We start from the raw sequence: 16,382 nt of genomic DNA on the forward strand, positions 1-16,382 counted from the left end.
TGGTTTTAAAGGTGTGTGTCACCACCCCTGGCTTGTTTTCTTTATTGTTAATAAAAATATATTTTTATTTTTATGTGTATGTTTGGCCTGCATATATGTTACTGTACTGCATGTGTGACTGGTGTCTATCAAGGACAGAAGAAGATATCCAATCCCCTGGAACATTGCCTCCACATGAGTACTGGGAACTGAACCTGGATTCTCTGTTAAAAAGTGTTTTAACCACTCTGCCATCTCTCCAGCCTGCTTTTGGTTTTTTTTGGTTTTTTTGTTTTGTTTTTGTTTTTCTGAGACAGGGTTTCTCTGTGTAGTCCTGGCTGTCCTGGAACTCACTCTGTAGACCAGGCTGGCCTCGAACTCAGAAATCTGCCTGTCTCTGCCTCCCAAGTTCTGGGATTAAAGGCGTGCACCACCACCACTTGGCTGCTTTTGGTTTTCTTAAAAACAACATTTAGGGTCACATTGTTTAAAAAAATGCAATTCTGTCTGAGTATCTAAAATTGCCTTTTAAAATATTCATTTAGAAAATATGCTCCTTCAAACATCTTAGTCAACACATAATTAATTGTCTTGTTCCTTACAGCCTCACTGTCAGAAACCAAGAAGACCAGAGACCCCAGAGAGCTTCTCATGAACTCAGAGCAGCCATTCCAGCCTGGGAAGAAAGGTGAGCTCTTGCACTTGATCAGCTCACTGTAGTGACAGAGGTGCCAGCATCCCCTTTTTGCTTTTGGCATTGTAAGTTTCACAGAACATGGGCATTTTCCCATAACTACCATTTAGTAACATCAAATCTCAGTGTGGCTTTGAATTTCCTCTGCAGAATTCCTTTTCACTTATTTCATAACAGGGAAGAAAAGTCAACCCACTCTTCAGTTCCAATGGTGAATCACAAATAGAAGTTGATCCTTCTTGACAACCCAACTTTGTATTACTTTTATTTTTATATTTCTGCCCTTGACTGTTTTATTTCTCTTACCAAATTTCCTATTAACTTATCTTCCTTTAACTATTCTTATATCTATTCCTTATCTTGTTCTTTTTAAAATACTTATTTCATGTATACGAGTGTTTTGCTTGCATACATGTATGTATGTATGTATGTATGTATGTATGTTCACTAGGTGCATGCCTGGTGCCTGTGGATACCAAAATAGGATATTGGGTCCTTTGGGCCTGGGATTACAGAAAGTTGTGAGCCATCACATGGGTGCTTGAAATCAATCCCTAGTGTGCAGGAGCAGCCAGTGCTACTAACCGAGGAGTTATCTCTCCAGCTCCTTTATTCCTGGTCTTAATAGTATCCCTTTATAACTGTATACATTAACAAATATACAAATAGCATTGTTTACATAGTTTTATATGAACTTGTCTATTTTTGCAGACAGGTTAACAGCCCGTCCAGGTTAAGTAAACTTCCTTTCATCTTTATCTTATGTGTATTTGCCCAGGTTTTCAAAGTCTGGGAGACACAGCAAGACCCCTGCTCCACTTCCACAGTACATGACTTTGTCAGAGTAGCAGGTGTCTCACAGACCCCAGGGCAATAAATTCTGTGCCACAGCCCCCAAACATTAGGACAGGGTGCAGAAAGCTGTATGTCAACCTGCAGGCTTGGCTTAATAATGGCCATATTCTATCTCCATTTTGTGTGTGTGTAAAGCAGGGTTAATAACAGTTTTTGTAGCTAAGCCAATGAAGGGAAGCAAGGCACTTGTAACAGGGCAATTGTGTCCAGTGTAGTTTGGTCTTGCTTTGTTCTAAGTCACATCCAATTAATAAACAGAGAGTGATAAAATACCAGCTTTTTGGTGCAAATGTTTGTTAAGATAATATTTTTAAAAAGGCTATTTCTTGGGCTGACTAAGCAGTGGCGGCTCTACTTAGCTCTGCCGCCATGTTCACCGGCCAGAGACCACACACACACCACAGCTAGAAACGACCAGTCAGAAACACTGGCCCTGCCACCCACGAGATGCCAGCATGGGAGATGGCTCTGCCAGTCTACTATGCTGTCTCCACAAGGCTGGGCTGAGCCCAGACCATCCCGCCATTCACGCGGTACCCAGTAGAAATGAGACTCTAATGCTTAAAGATTATCCAAAGGCTTTATATGTTTGGTAATACTCAATAAACAAGATGGACACACAATCAGAGGTGTTTCCCAATATCTAACCTTATGATATAAGTTGTTACCCATGATGGTCCTAGACATGTGGTTCTCCATGGCTCCTACATCCTGCCTCTACCTAGCTCCTCCTCTTCCTTCTCTTCTTCCTCTCCTTACTGCTCCCACATTAGCTCCTTCCAAATTACTGAGTTTATGGTAAATGTTGCGGAGGCGGGGGAGACTATCCCACTACAGATGCTCATAGAGCTAAGCAGGTGCCTCTCCATGGAGCTGTAGCCCCAGGCCTATAAATCTTTTCTCTCACTGAAGATCTGCTCAGGTACCAGGTAGCATGTACTTACTTAGATGCACTTGATGTTATCTGCTGAAGAACTAGTTATTCATACTTAGTTGCATTTACCACATGTAACTCTATTTGTTGTAAATTTTTTGGTAAACTTAACATTACATTTGCTAGCAGTTTCTCTATGCTCCACCCAACAGTTACCTTTCTTTCTTTTTTTTAAATTGGATATTTAATTTATATTTCCCCATTTCCCCCCACCCACCCAGGAACCCCCTATCCCATCCCCTCTCCTCCTGCTTCTATGAGGATGTACCCCCAGCCACCCACCCACTCCCACCTCCCCTCCCTCGATTTCTCCCACACTGGGACATCCAGCCTTCACTGGACCAAGGACTTCCTCTCCCACCTATGCCCAACAAAGCCATCCTCCTCTACATAAACAACTAGAGCCATGAGTCCCTCCTTATATGTTCCCAGCCTGGTGGTTTAGACCCAGGGAGCTCTGGTTGGTTGGTATTGTTGCTCTCCCCATGGGGTCGCAAACCCTTTCCACTCCTTCAGTCTTCTCTCTAACTCCTCCATTGGGAACCCCATGATCAATTCAATGGTTAGCTGTGAGCATCCTCCTCTATATATGTCAGGCTCTAGCAGACCTCTATGGAAACAGCTATATCAGGCTTCTGTCAACATGCACTTCCTGACATCCACATCAGCATCTACCTTTGGTGACTGCACATGGGATGGATATTCAGTTGGAACAGTCTCCAGACAACCCCTCTAGAGCTGTACTACAGAGCAATAGTGATAAAAACTGCATGGTATTAGTACAGAGACAGGCAGGAGGATCAATGGAATAGAATAGAAGACCCAGAAATGAACCCACACACCTATGGTCACTTGATCTTTGACAAAGGAGCTAAAACTGTCCAGTGGAAAATGGACAGCATTTTCAACAAATGGTGCTGGTTCAACTGGAGGTCAGCATGTAGAAGAATGCAGATAGATCCATTCTTATCTCCTTGTACAAAGCTTAAGTCCAAGTGGATAAAGGACCTTCACATAAAATCAGATACACTGAAATTAATAGGAGAGAAGGTGGGGAAGAGCCTCGAATACTTGGGCACAGGGGAAAAGTTCCTGAACAGAACACCAATGGCATATGCTCTAAGATCAAGAATTGGCAAATGGAACCTCATAAAATTGCAAAGCTTCTGTAAGGCAAAGGACACTGTCAATAGGACAAGACAGCAACCAACAGATTGGGAAAAGATCTTTACCAATCCTACATCCGATAGAGAGCTAGCACCCAATATATACAAAGACCTCAAGAAATTAGACTCCAGACAACCAAATAACCCTAATAAAAATGGGGTACAGAGCTAAACAAAGAATTCTCAACTGAGGAAACTCAAATGGCTGAGAAGCACCTAAAGAAATGTTCAATATCCTTAGTCATCAGGGAAATACAAATCAAAACAACCCTGAGATTCCATCTCACACCAGTCAGAATGGCTAAGATTCAGCTGATAGCAGATGTTGTTGAGGATGTGAAGAAAGAGGAACACTTCTACATTGTTGGTGGGATTGCAAGCTGGTACAACCACTCTGGAAATCAGTCTGGTGGTTCCTCAGAAAATTGGACATAGCATTACCTGAGGACCCAGCTATACCACACCTGGGCATATACCCAGAAGATGCTCCAACATATAACAAGGACATATGCTCCACTATATTCATAGCAGCCTTATTTATAAGAGCCAGAAGCTGGAAAGAACCCAGATGTCCTTCTACAGAGGAATGGATACAGAAAATGTGTTATATTTACACAATGGAATACTACTCAGCTATTAAAAACAATGAATTTGAAAAATTCTTAGGCAAATGGATAGAACCAGAAAATATCATCCTGAGTGAGGTAACCTAGTCACAAAAGAATACACATGTTATACACTCACTGATAATTGGATATTAGCCCAAAAGCTCACAATACCCAAGATACAACTCACAGACCACATGAAGCTCATGAAGAAGGAAAACTAAAGTGTGGGTGCTTCAGTCCTTCTTAGAATGAGTAACAAAATACTCATGGGAGCAAATATGGAGACAAAGTGTGGGTCAGAAACAGTTACCTTTCAACAGCCAGTTGTAAGCCTAGCTTGAGTATAAGGCCTGTTTCTCTCTCTCTCTCTCTCTCTCTCTCTCTCTCTCTCTCTCTCTCTCTCTCTCTCTCTCTCTCTCTGTCTGTCTGTCTCCCCCCACCTCCTCATCTACTCCTCCACCCCTTTCCTACAAGCCCCTGGCTAACCTCTTCCCTAAAGAGAAAGAAAAGAGAAAGAAAGACCCTATTTCTCTCTCCTCTCTCTATCCTTCTCTGTGCCCTTTCCTGTCTCTACTCCTTTCCAGGTTCCCACTCTGCTTCCTGGCTCCCTTCCCCCAATAAACTTGTTTTTGTACTAGGCCTGTCACATGGCTTGATTGTTCAGTGGGACGCCTTGGCAGGCCCCCCAGATACTCCCTTCTGCCACCTTCACAGCTGTTTTATAAAATAGAACATTGGTTCTCAGTATTCAAGAGTAAATACTTGGTCCCCAGCCTCCAAATTGATGAGGATCAGAGCTGCCTTCTGCTGGCTGTGCTCTTCCCAGGACAACAGGCAAGAGGAAACATAGTCTACATTTTCCTTGGCAAGCTGTGTCCACCTGGAAGTGTCCCTTTTTCTTGATTACCACAGATCATGACGTATGCTTTATCAGGACTAGTATGGCACTGGAAAAATCATGTTGCTCACTTTTAAACGCAGACAGTCTGACCAGAGTCTGTCTCTACCCTCTATTCTATTCTCTACTGCCTCTTGACACTCATATGCACAAAATGGACTCCATAGAGGTGTCTGTGTGGGATCATTATTAAAATGCTAAAGAATTTAGCTTGCTAAGGGTAAAAGAACTTACATGTAACTAATATAATAGTTCCCAAACATGTAAGCAAATGTTTCTAGAGTAAGAAATTCCCAAACCTGCTACCACATGGATATCCCTAAGGGATGAAGAATTAGACAAATTAACTACCTATAGTTTATGCTAAAACAAGTTTCACATCTTGTATAAAAACAACATTTGGTAATCTGAAAAACAATTTCAACCATACAAAAAACATTTATAGCAGTTTTCTAAGCATTTCCTCATAAAATTTGCTTTTGCTTTTCTTATGTTTGTTTTTTGTTTGTATTATTTAGGTTTGGGATAGTGCCAGGGATCAAATCCAGGGCCTTGTACATGCTAAGCAATGTTCTACCACTGAGCTATCATCAGATCCCTTTTTAAAAAGTTTTGTTTTAGCCGGGCAGTGGTGGCACACGCCTTTGATCCCAGCACTTGGGAGGCAGAGGCAGGTAGATTTCTGAGTTCGAGGCCAGCCTAGTCTACAGAGTGGGTTCCAGGACAGCCAGGGCTACACAGAGAAACCTTGTCTCGAACCCCCCCCAAAAAAAAAGGTTTGTTTTGAGCTGAGACTCACTATATAGAGCAGGCTAGCCTCGAACCTAGTCTTCCTTCCATAGTCTAAAACATCAGAAAAATTTTATATCACAGTTCCAAGACCAGAAATGCATCAACCCATTTCTTTTTTCTTTTTAATAATTTATTTTTAGATATACAGGTAGATGTTTTGCCTGCATGTATGTCTGTGCACCACATGAATGCCTAGTGCCCAAGCAGGCCAGAGAGGGTCCTCTTGAACTGGAGTTATGGATGGTTATAAGCCACCATGTAGATACTGGGAATCAAACTCAGGTTTTCTGGAAGAGAAGTCAGTGCTCCTAACCACTAAGCCATCTCTGCAGCCCAAAAAACTATTTCTAATTAAGGTTATAGTCTTGGCATTTGGACTGCTTTTGGGTGACACAATTCAGTTAACATTGTATTCAGAATCAACATTATACCCATAAGGTTTTGTAGACCACTTCCACAAAGCAGTTCAGAAGTATATTGTTCCTCATCTATATGATATTTAAAAGACTCCTGTTACCAGCAATACCAAAATCTGTACAAAAGCAGAGAGTGAGATTGGAGTCCTACTCACAGAGCAGATAAATCTCAGAGACTTAATAAGGAGGAAAAAGCAAGTCACAGAAGACAATGAATTGGTCATTTTATATAAAAAAAAATTAAAGCCATAGAATATATTTTTCAGGGAAACATACAAATATGGACCTATGAAAAGACAATATATTAGGGATCACTATTATTTAAGCTTTTTCTGATCTCAGTACAGTTAAAATAAACTCAAAGACTACCAGTAAGCCCAAAGTCAAGTCCAGCCCTTCTCTCAGGATGAATGGTTTCCCTTAGTGAATGATGTTCTAGCCAAGGACACATTCCTAGCTGATCATTTCATTACCATCCCTCATGGCTTAGATATGTATTATTTATATTCTTTTATCTCTCACAAATGTTACATGAACCTTGAGGAGTATTAGTAGACATTACATGTTCTAATGGGCCTTTGGGAAGTGTGACTTAGTTCCATCAAGAATAATTGAGAAGTGGATTTTTCATTCCTGTAATTTAAAAGTATTGTCAGATGTGCCCATATGTAAAAAACATATGGCCATAAGATTGGTCAAAACATCATAGTGCACTGGGTATGGTGCTCCATGCCTTTAGCACCAGCAGAGCCATTAGCTGCAAAGCCATTCACAGGCATCCATCTTGTGTTTTGACAAAGGCTTAAGGAAGTAAAAATGGTGCTCTTCCTTCCCAAATGGGCCAAACATTTGTGTATTTTACATCAGACATGGAAAGCTATGTGGCAACAGCTGGATTCACCACTAGTAACATCTTCCCTTTCTTCCTTTTCCTTTGGCCACTGCTCAGTCCGACACCCACTCTGGAAGAAGTCTGTGCCTGGGCCCAGTCTTTTGACAACCTCATGGTCACTCCAGCTGGGAGAAATGCATTCCGGGAATTTCTTCGAACAGAATTCAGTGAAGAAAACATGCTTTTCTGGATGGCCTGTGAGGAACTGAAAAGGGAAGCTAATAAAAGCACTATTGAGGAAAAAGCAAGAATAATATATGAAGACTACATTTCTATTCTGTCTCCTAAAGAGGTATGTGTCCACAGAACATGTCTCATTAGAACCATTGCTAAGTTGCCTGTGTCTTGTGTTTGGTCACCTGCTGCTTGCGAAGTCCTGGGCTCTGCCCACTCAATATCATTCAGACCCATCCAGCAGACCCTGAAAATGTATGAAGCATTTTTTTTTTGGTATTTTTCCTAGAAAAAGCATTTATAATTCTCAGCAGATTTGTTTTTCACAGAGGAGTCCAGGAGCTCTCATACTGACACTGGGGTTCCTTTGTTTTGTGGTTCTAAGGGTAAACCCAGGGCTGCTCACATGCTGAGTCAGACTTCTCCAGTCCTCCCGTTGTTTAAAAACATAGTACCATATAAATAAAATTATCTTACTATCTTGAGAAAAATTTTGATGAGGAAGAGAGGATAAAGATGGACAAAGGATAAAGAAAAGGAAATTACCAGAAGCTCAAGGAAATGAGAGCATCCTGGGGCTAGGACTAGCTGAGCCCAGGGGGAGAGGGCTGTGGTACATGAGCAACAGCCAGTGCTTCTGCAATGCAGGGTGCCAGCAAACTGTCAGAGCTGTGGTGAACAGCAGCAGGCCTAGAAAAGGGAACGTCTTCATGGCAAAATTATACAGAAAGAGGTACTGTCTGTGCCTTGTTTGAGAACTAAAGAAATTTTTAAGTTTTCTGCAGTAGAAACTACCAGTTTGGCTCTGTGTCAGGACTCCGCACTAGATGGTGTTCTGGCTTACTATGAGGATCTTCTAGAGGGCTTCATCAGGCAAAGCAGATGAAAAGTCTGTCCCAGAAAGAGGAAACAAGGGCATTCTAGCTCTTTCCTTTAAATCCCAAGTGGTTCAGACTCCTTCTGAGCTAAATAGTAAAATAGAGCTGGAAATTACAGGGATTAGGTGACCATGGGCTCAAAAGCATAACCTTGAGGCTGGTACACTTGGACTTCATCCCAAGAGTCAACAAACCATGGCAAGGCACAGTTGAGTATCAGGATAGAGTTTGTACTTTAGAACGAACCCCTTGGCCAAGTCACAGAATATGTGTGGGGAGAGGTGGTGGGCAGACTCTAGAAGGCCAAGTTGGGAGCCTATTACACAAATCCAGCAACAGGGGGGACAGCAGATGGGAAGGAGATAGTCCAGTGTGGTAAGGAGGTAGAGTAGGCGCTGCATGCCTACCATATGAGCCCTGGACACTGATTTCAAGGTTGTATAGTGGACTGTCCAGAAAGGAGGAGAAGAAGAGGGAAAGAAAGAAACAGAGGTGCAGCAAAGAGAAAGATGAGAGATACACATAGGGTCACTAAATTGGAGGAATGGATGGTTCCATTGAAAGAGCTTACTAGTTTTCAAGCGCTTTATTTCTTTTCCTTTAAAATTTATTTATTTATTCACTTTCTATCCCAATATCAGCTTCCCCTCTCCTCCCAGTACCCCCTCATACAGATCCTCCCTTCCCCAATTCCTCCCTCTTCTCTGGGTATCACCCCACACACTAATCCTCCCCTACCCCCAGCTCCCTAGCACATCAAGTCACTGCAGAACTAAGTGCACCCTCTTCCTGAGGCCAGACAAGGTGGCCCAGTTACGAGAACGGGATGCACAGGCAGGCTGTCAAAGGATTCAGGGACAGCCCCAGCTCCAGTTGTTGGGGGACGTGAACAATGACCAAGCTACATATCAGCTACATATGAAAGCACTTTATTTCTAATAAAATGCTCATAAGTCAACAAGCCTAGAAACAACCATCATTTAATTTCCTAATGTGAGTTCACTAATAGGAATTCACACTTACTATAAATATAGCAGGGACAGCTGGGATAGAAACCTGGATATCACTGGCTCTCAGGCTCTGTGAGTTGAGCACTTCACTTTATAGACACCTTTCTGTTAACCTGGACTGGCACCAGAAACCTATACCTGGTTTCTAATTGGGCAGGAGCCTGCACCACCCAGGTTTTTGCCTTCATTAGCAGGAATGAGTCTGTGCATGCTGCAAAGGAATCCTATACTCATTTAGAAGAAGCAACGCACTGTGTGATTTTCCAAAGAGCCAGCATTCCTTCCAACTTGAGAGAAATAGTAAGTTGACCCTTCAGTATGACCTGCTGAGTCCTCTGGCCTTGGGCAGGCAATCTGCTTCCTAGGCCTTCCAGGGGCCAGTGCTGCTGAAGCTCCAGAGTTCCCTTTCATTCATCTGTTAGTTTCTCTCAAGCAGTTCAGACCATCAGAGCTCAGACTGTTGGAACATCTTGTTTGCTTTGGGGTTTTTTGAAAGACAAACTGATTCTGGGAGTTTGGATGGATTTACAATGAGGAATAATAGCTGCTGCTTCTCTCACAGGTCAGCTTGGACTCCCGAGTACGAGAGGTTATCAACAGAAATATGGTGGATCCATCCCAACACATATTCGATGATGCTCAACTGCAGATCTACACTCTAATGCACAGAGACTCCTATCCCCGCTTCATGAACTCCACAGTCTATAAGGATTTGCTTAAGTCCTTAGCTGAGAAAGCAGTTGAAGCATAGGTGGTTTCAAATATATTTATTATTAACAAAACAAGAAAATAACTCATGGACTACATCTAGCACACTACATCTAGCACAGGAAATTTAGAGATAGGGTATCTTGTGCTACAGTGATTCTTGGACTGTTGTAATAACAGATTCTTCCCCATGGAAAGCTATAGATTCACAACAAAAACTGCATCAGCCTTTAGTGATACTTAAAGGGGGGAGGGGTTATGATTCCCTTAGAAAGACAGTGTACTTACACTCACATAACAGTAGGATGTTCTCAAGGGCAGGGCATGCACTAGCCTCAGTTCTGCCTGCAGCATAGATGTACAAAGAGCCAATGGGAACACTTTGTTTTGCATGAGTTCAATACTGTATTACTCTCCAAAGAAATGGCATTCAAGTCCTTCAGTCTGAATACTTCACTTGCCAGGACTGAGAGTCGTATTTCACAAAGATGTGACTATTCCTTGTAAAAATCTAATCTCTCTCTATCTCTCTGCATGTGTGTGTGCGTTCAAGTGTGTGAGTGTGTGTGTGTGTGTGTGTATCTGTTATGGTTGGTGGAACACACCATGCTCTAGGTTGGTCACTCTCAGATGTTTGGTAAGGGAAGCAACATTTAAATGAAAGGGTGACTGTATTATCAGAATTAATCAACCTGAAGAGTGGACTTTAAGTTTATATATTGTCACATTCACAGATCTTCAAATAAACATATTTTAATTTTTATTGATAGAAATGTGGATATTTTCACTCTGAAAAATGAAACACAAGAGTTTTTTTTCTCAATCTTTTATTATTTCATCTGGAATTACTGAGGAACAGGGATCATGTAGGGATGCATGCAATTCAATTTTCACCTTCCAGATGAGTGTTCTGTCTTTAGATAGCTATATTATTTTAATCACAGCAAATAGGATGACTTCATAGTTTACAAGTAAAAGTAGTCATAGACTTAAGCCGCTCTGAACAATCCCATATCTACAGCAAATGGGAAATATAAAAAACTTGGAAAGATTGTAGAGACTCCACCTTTGTAAAGAAGTCTTAGCCTCCCCTTTGCCTGGTCTGGCAACAGCCTGACTGGCTTTGTTATTCAGCTCAACCCCAAATAAGATTCCTTTCCCTCAAAAAACCATCTTACATCTAACTTTTCATGAAGCTTGTCCCTCACCCCTTCCACTGTCTATAAATCCATGAATACACACAGCCCAGCATCCCTCCTTACCTCCTTGAGTATATCTCAGAGAATAATGTCTTGTACTTTTCATTGTGCCAGTCCCTTACATATGCTCCTGATCCCATTTTATCCAACCATTATTTTCACTGAACAGAGGCCATAACTCTGATTCTCTAATGGGTTACATGCCAATGGTACCTACAATGTTGTTGTAAGTCCTAGAATGAAGCAAACCCACCTCAACTAATTTTAAAGGTTATATAAAGATTCTGGCAGAAGTTCCACTAGAGTTTAACCCTATAGAACAAGACTGCATATGTTCTGCCCATAGTTACTTTAAAAGAGGGTGTTTGACTCCAAATGATAGAGTTAAGGACACGTGAAGTATGAGGTAATTGTAAGGCATATAAAAGAACAGTTGGAGAGATTGTTTGTGTAGAGGGACCTGCATGGCCAAGAGTCTAGGCTTGAAACTAAGTGTGGTTCCACATACCTGCATTCATGGCACACAGGAAGCTGGAGCAGGATTTTGAGTTTAAAGCTGGAATGAACTATACAGAGAGACTCTTCATTAACAATTATAGTATGGATTCTAGGGTAAAAAGACTGGTTTTCAGCACACAGACAATTTAGAATCCTTGGGAAGGTAAAGCATGAAGAGTGCTGACAAGCCCTGTGTGAATGGGCAGAGAGATGAGTCTCAAGGCTTGGAAGGATTTGCCTTGATATATGTAAGAAGGAAGAGAGGACATGCAGTCACAACATAAGGACAGATGTTTCAAACAGAAGGAAAGCAGCATTTCCTAGGAGTAAGGCAATGCCCACTTACCTAAGCTTGGTCTGTTCTCCCACAGCATCATCTTCGCCGGCATTCCTCCCACACCGTAGGCTTGCTCCATTTCTTCCATAAGAATAAGCCTGTATCTGTTAGCACAGTTGACACTCTCTCACTAGTTGCTCTCTTTCAGAGCAGTGCCCTGCTGCCTCTGCCCCATTTCCCTATTCATATTCACACAGAAAGGCGCTCTGACTGTTCTAGGAGGGCATCTAAAGCACATCGTTTCCAACCTTACGAGTTGAGCCCAGCCTCCTCATATCATGGGTGATTTCTTCTTGGAAACACTACTCCCCTCTCTTCTATGGGTCTCTCCTAGCTCTATGAACTACTTCATGAAATTATTCTTTCCTATTTCAATAGCAGAAAACAGTAGTCAAGCACAGGGATTCTCCTGCCAGAGTTAGCCCCAACTCCACATGCATGCCAGTAAAGGTGGGTAGTAAGTAACACTTTCAGGCCTTGTCTCCTCCTTGGTAGTAATAATACCACTCTATGAGGACTTAGATAATCCACGTAGACTACTGTAAATATTTACAACATGCTAATCACTGCTATCACCTGCCTATTGATAGTAGTGGTCCATGAAATTTGGGGTTTGTCTTACTTTCCCCTGATGTGCCCCCTATTTACTTAAAAGTACTGAATATCTACCAATCAGGGTCTGGTCTGAAACCCCTCCTTGAATTTGAGTCAGCTTCTGTCTGGACATTTGGTGTATCTCATAAATGAGGGGAACACAATCTGTTTTAATCTTGACCCCCTCACCCTCAAGGCCTACCTCACATAATTCAGCCTGTCATCTGTTCAGCTGATGTTTACTCTGGATCTTCTCTTGTATATTCTTCCTAAGGCTAGTCATTTCTCACCTTTCTTTTTCCTCTTTCCTTCTCTGAGCCATCACATCTCACTGTATCACTGTTAAGAAGAGACACACACACACAGCCAGTGGTGGTGCACACCTTTAGTCCCAGGATGCAAAAGGGAGAGGCAGGCAGATTTCTGTGAGTCTGAGGCTATGTTACAGCTCAGATGGAAAGGTATCCTAGCAGTTGAAAGCTAATGAATACCACAGAGGTCCATTAGAGCAGTTAGAGTGTTCTGTGGGTGAAATCCGGAAGTTGGAAGTCCTTGGGGGAAGAGTTTAAATATTGCATATCTGAAGGGAAAGGTATCCTGGCAATCAGGAGCCAAGGAATACCACAAAGTCATACCATACAACAAACCTCACACAAGAGATTTATTAGGAGGAAGAAACCTATGTGAGAAGACATCAGGGAACTGAGCAGTAAGGAGAATTTATATAGGATTTCTAGGTGGAGCTTTCCGGGGCAGAGCTTTCCAGGGTGAGGATTGGTGGGGTTTCAAGTCCTGTGCTTCGGGGAGCTGAGGGATTGATGGGTTGTCCTCTTCAAAGATTGGTGGGATTTTTGAAATTTAATTTTATTTTATTTTGGTTTTTCGAGACAGGGTTTCTCTGTGTTGCCCTGGATGTTCTGGAACTCACTCTGTAGACCAGGCTAGCCTCGAACTCTCGAACTCAGAAATCCGCCTGCCTCTGCCTCCCAAGTGCTGGGATTAAAGGCATGCGTGACCACCGACCTTTTTTTTTTTTCTTATAAGGTAGGTCCTGGCCACTCTATTGCCTCAGGGCTGGGAATGACAGTTACAGCTTTTAGAAAAGGACTCTTGGGGCTTTGAGGGATGTCTTAGGGGCAGGTCCTGGCTGCTGGAGTTCCTTAGGTGGGGCCTGGCCACTTTCCTGCCTTGAGGGTTTACAACATTATAAGGGAGTCCATGGCAGGGGAAGCTTTCCCTGGCACTTGGTGTGACTAGACAGTAGAGGGGCCTGACCACTCACGTGCCTAAAGGGGCTTACATTTATGAATAGATGGTCCAAGAATCCGATAGTTGTTTTGTCCATGAACCTGGCTGTCTCAGCTGGTCTTGAGTATATGATGGAATCCTGAAGGAGTAGGCTCTAAAGACAGTGAAGAGTAGACTTGTTTCCAAGGTGAGAGCAAGAAGGCGAAGAGCAAAAGTTTCCTTCATCCTATGTTCTTTTATATAGGCTTCCAGCAGAAGGCATGGTCCAGATTAGATCTGCATTAAAGATTTGGATTAGAAGTAGATCTTTCTGTCTCAAATTAAGCAATAATTGTTCAAAGGTATGACTCCAATTTTTTTTTGTTTTAGTTAATTTCAGACGTACAGTCAAGTGGACAATCAAGAATAGCCATCACAGGGAGATGTAACATCTGTAATAGATGTGATTGATAAACTGGAATTACTGCTGAAAATTCACCCTTATGCTATACCATGCACAAACTCCAACTCAACATGATAAAAGATTCACATATCAAGGCCCCAAACTATAAATCACCTAGATAAAAATATAACAGAAATGATCCAGGACCTCAGTGTTGGTGATGGGTTTTGAAGCAGAAGGCACAAAAACAAAAATGGAGAAGTGGCAGTACATGAGAATCAAACACTTCCTGTCTATACTGGAAACAGTACACAGAAGGAAAGCTGCCTATGGAGTGGAAGAGCCTGCTCAAAAACTATGCATCTGTCAAGAGCCAACTAGGAGAAGCTAAAAACTAGCAACTGATCTTCCTGAGATAGTTCCACCATGGACTAAAATCTGTGACAGATTTGCTTCTCTAGGCAAAGCCAAGAAGATTAAATTGGAGGAAAGATTCCTGCTATTAATATGCTTATCCTGTTATTATTAAATATATAACAGTCACTAGGTATTGACTCATGATTTTGATCAGATTTCTACAGACCTACAAAGATGTACTAACTTGTAGTGATGCTATATAGACAAATACAAAATGAGTCTATAGAATTCCTGACTTGATTCAAATAATTTTAGGAAAAATGTTTTTAGAGATGGTCTTAGTTGCTAGAAAGATGTAATAAAGTTAGAATCAACAATAGAGTGTGCCCACTCCTCATGATAGTAAGTAAAGGCTACATTGTAAGAAATACAATGAACTTTCCTAATCATATTAAAAAGAGAAATAGACTTGGGATAAATTTGTGTTCAAGGAAAAACATTTAGGTCTGAGGATAAACTCACAGGTGTGCACTATGATAAGGCAAGGCCATCTAAAAACTGTTGCTTTGAACTTATAATGAGTATATTATAATGAAACACTGCTTTGAACTTAATATCAACATCCTTCTGTAATTCTCATTCTATGTAACATTTTATCTTGCTGGGAACCAAGACTTCCTTCTTCCTGAGAGCAAATGTCAGTTAAGTAGATAGCCTGAGTTAAGGAATCTCTTATTGCCTTCTTCCTGAGAACAAATGTCAGTTAAATAGATAACCTGAATTAAGAAAGACTTTTTTTTTCACGTTCAAAGTTTTTAAGGCCAAGGATAACCTCTGTTCTTCCTCGGGATGCTGTCAGCCTTGCATTTTTTGAAACAGCATCTCTCATCATCCTATTTCCATCTCCCCAGCTTTGAGATTACAAGCCTGTACCATCTACAGCCTTTTTAAAAATCATGTGTTCAAGAGTGGGAATATATTGCATGGAAAGGTTTTTTATTTAAATAAATAAATAATTCAATTCAATCTCGAAAGAAAGAAAGAAAGAAAGGAAGGAAGGAAGGAAGGAAGGAAGGAAGGAAGAAAGAAAGAAAGAAAGAAAGAAAGAAAGAAAGAAAGAAAGAAAGAAAGACAGACCTTATCGGCCTTCCTGTCTGGGAGAGAAAATTAGCAACTTGAGCCTAACAAATGTTTTATTGCTCTCTTACTCATGAGAAAGTGGTTTGGGCTAAGGAATGCTTGCAAGAATTTAACAATTACCTGATAGCCCTGGATCCCTCCTGCCTGCTTGTCTTTATAAGGTGACCTGAACAATAAAGTTCAAGCACTTGATCAGACATTCAGACTTGTGCTTTTTGTGTCTCTTGTCCTATCTTTCACCACCACCCCTTCCCTAGGGTCTCACTGAATCCCCGAGAGACAGAGGAATTATCTCTGAAGTAATTTTGTCTAAGAAGATATAAAAAGACCAGAGAAAAGAAATAAAGTTGTTGATTGGATAGTTTGGCTTGGGGAGCTTTGCCCCATTCACCCACCCATCCATCCAAATGTACATGTGTTTGTCTATATGTTTGTGTGTAGGTATATTTGTATGTATGCATGAATACTTGTGGAGTTGTGACAGACAGTCAGGCCCAACCAGAGTGTGTGTGTATGAATGTTTGAATGTTTATGTGTCTGTGCATTTGCCTGTATAAAGCATCTTAATTCTTTTTCTTTCCTTCTCTGGTTCACAAAGAGTTAATCAGTTTAGTCAGAGAGAC

The 16,382-nt window shown here is 41.5% G+C and overlaps 1 protein-coding gene across 1 annotated transcript in view; it reads left to right on the forward strand.

Moving 5' to 3' along the window:
- The window catches only part of Rgs20 (regulator of G protein signaling 20), a 118,451-nt gene extending 107,684 nt beyond the window's left edge, over positions 1-10,767 (forward strand). The window contains 3 exon segments of the mRNA XM_028773398.1: positions 584-667; positions 7,292-7,526; positions 9,859-10,767. Of these exon segments, the coding sequence (XP_028629231.1) occupies positions 584-667; positions 7,292-7,526; positions 9,859-10,047 (508 nt within the window). The 3' untranslated portion in view covers positions 10,048-10,767.
- The last annotated feature ends 5,615 nt before the right edge of the window (positions 10,768-16,382 follow it).

Source organism: Grammomys surdaster, unplaced genomic scaffold (genome assembly GCF_004785775.1).
Source record: "Grammomys surdaster isolate TR1022 unplaced genomic scaffold, NIH_TR_1.0 226, whole genome shotgun sequence".
Taxonomy (NCBI): Eukaryota; Metazoa; Chordata; class Mammalia; order Rodentia; family Muridae; genus Grammomys; species Grammomys surdaster.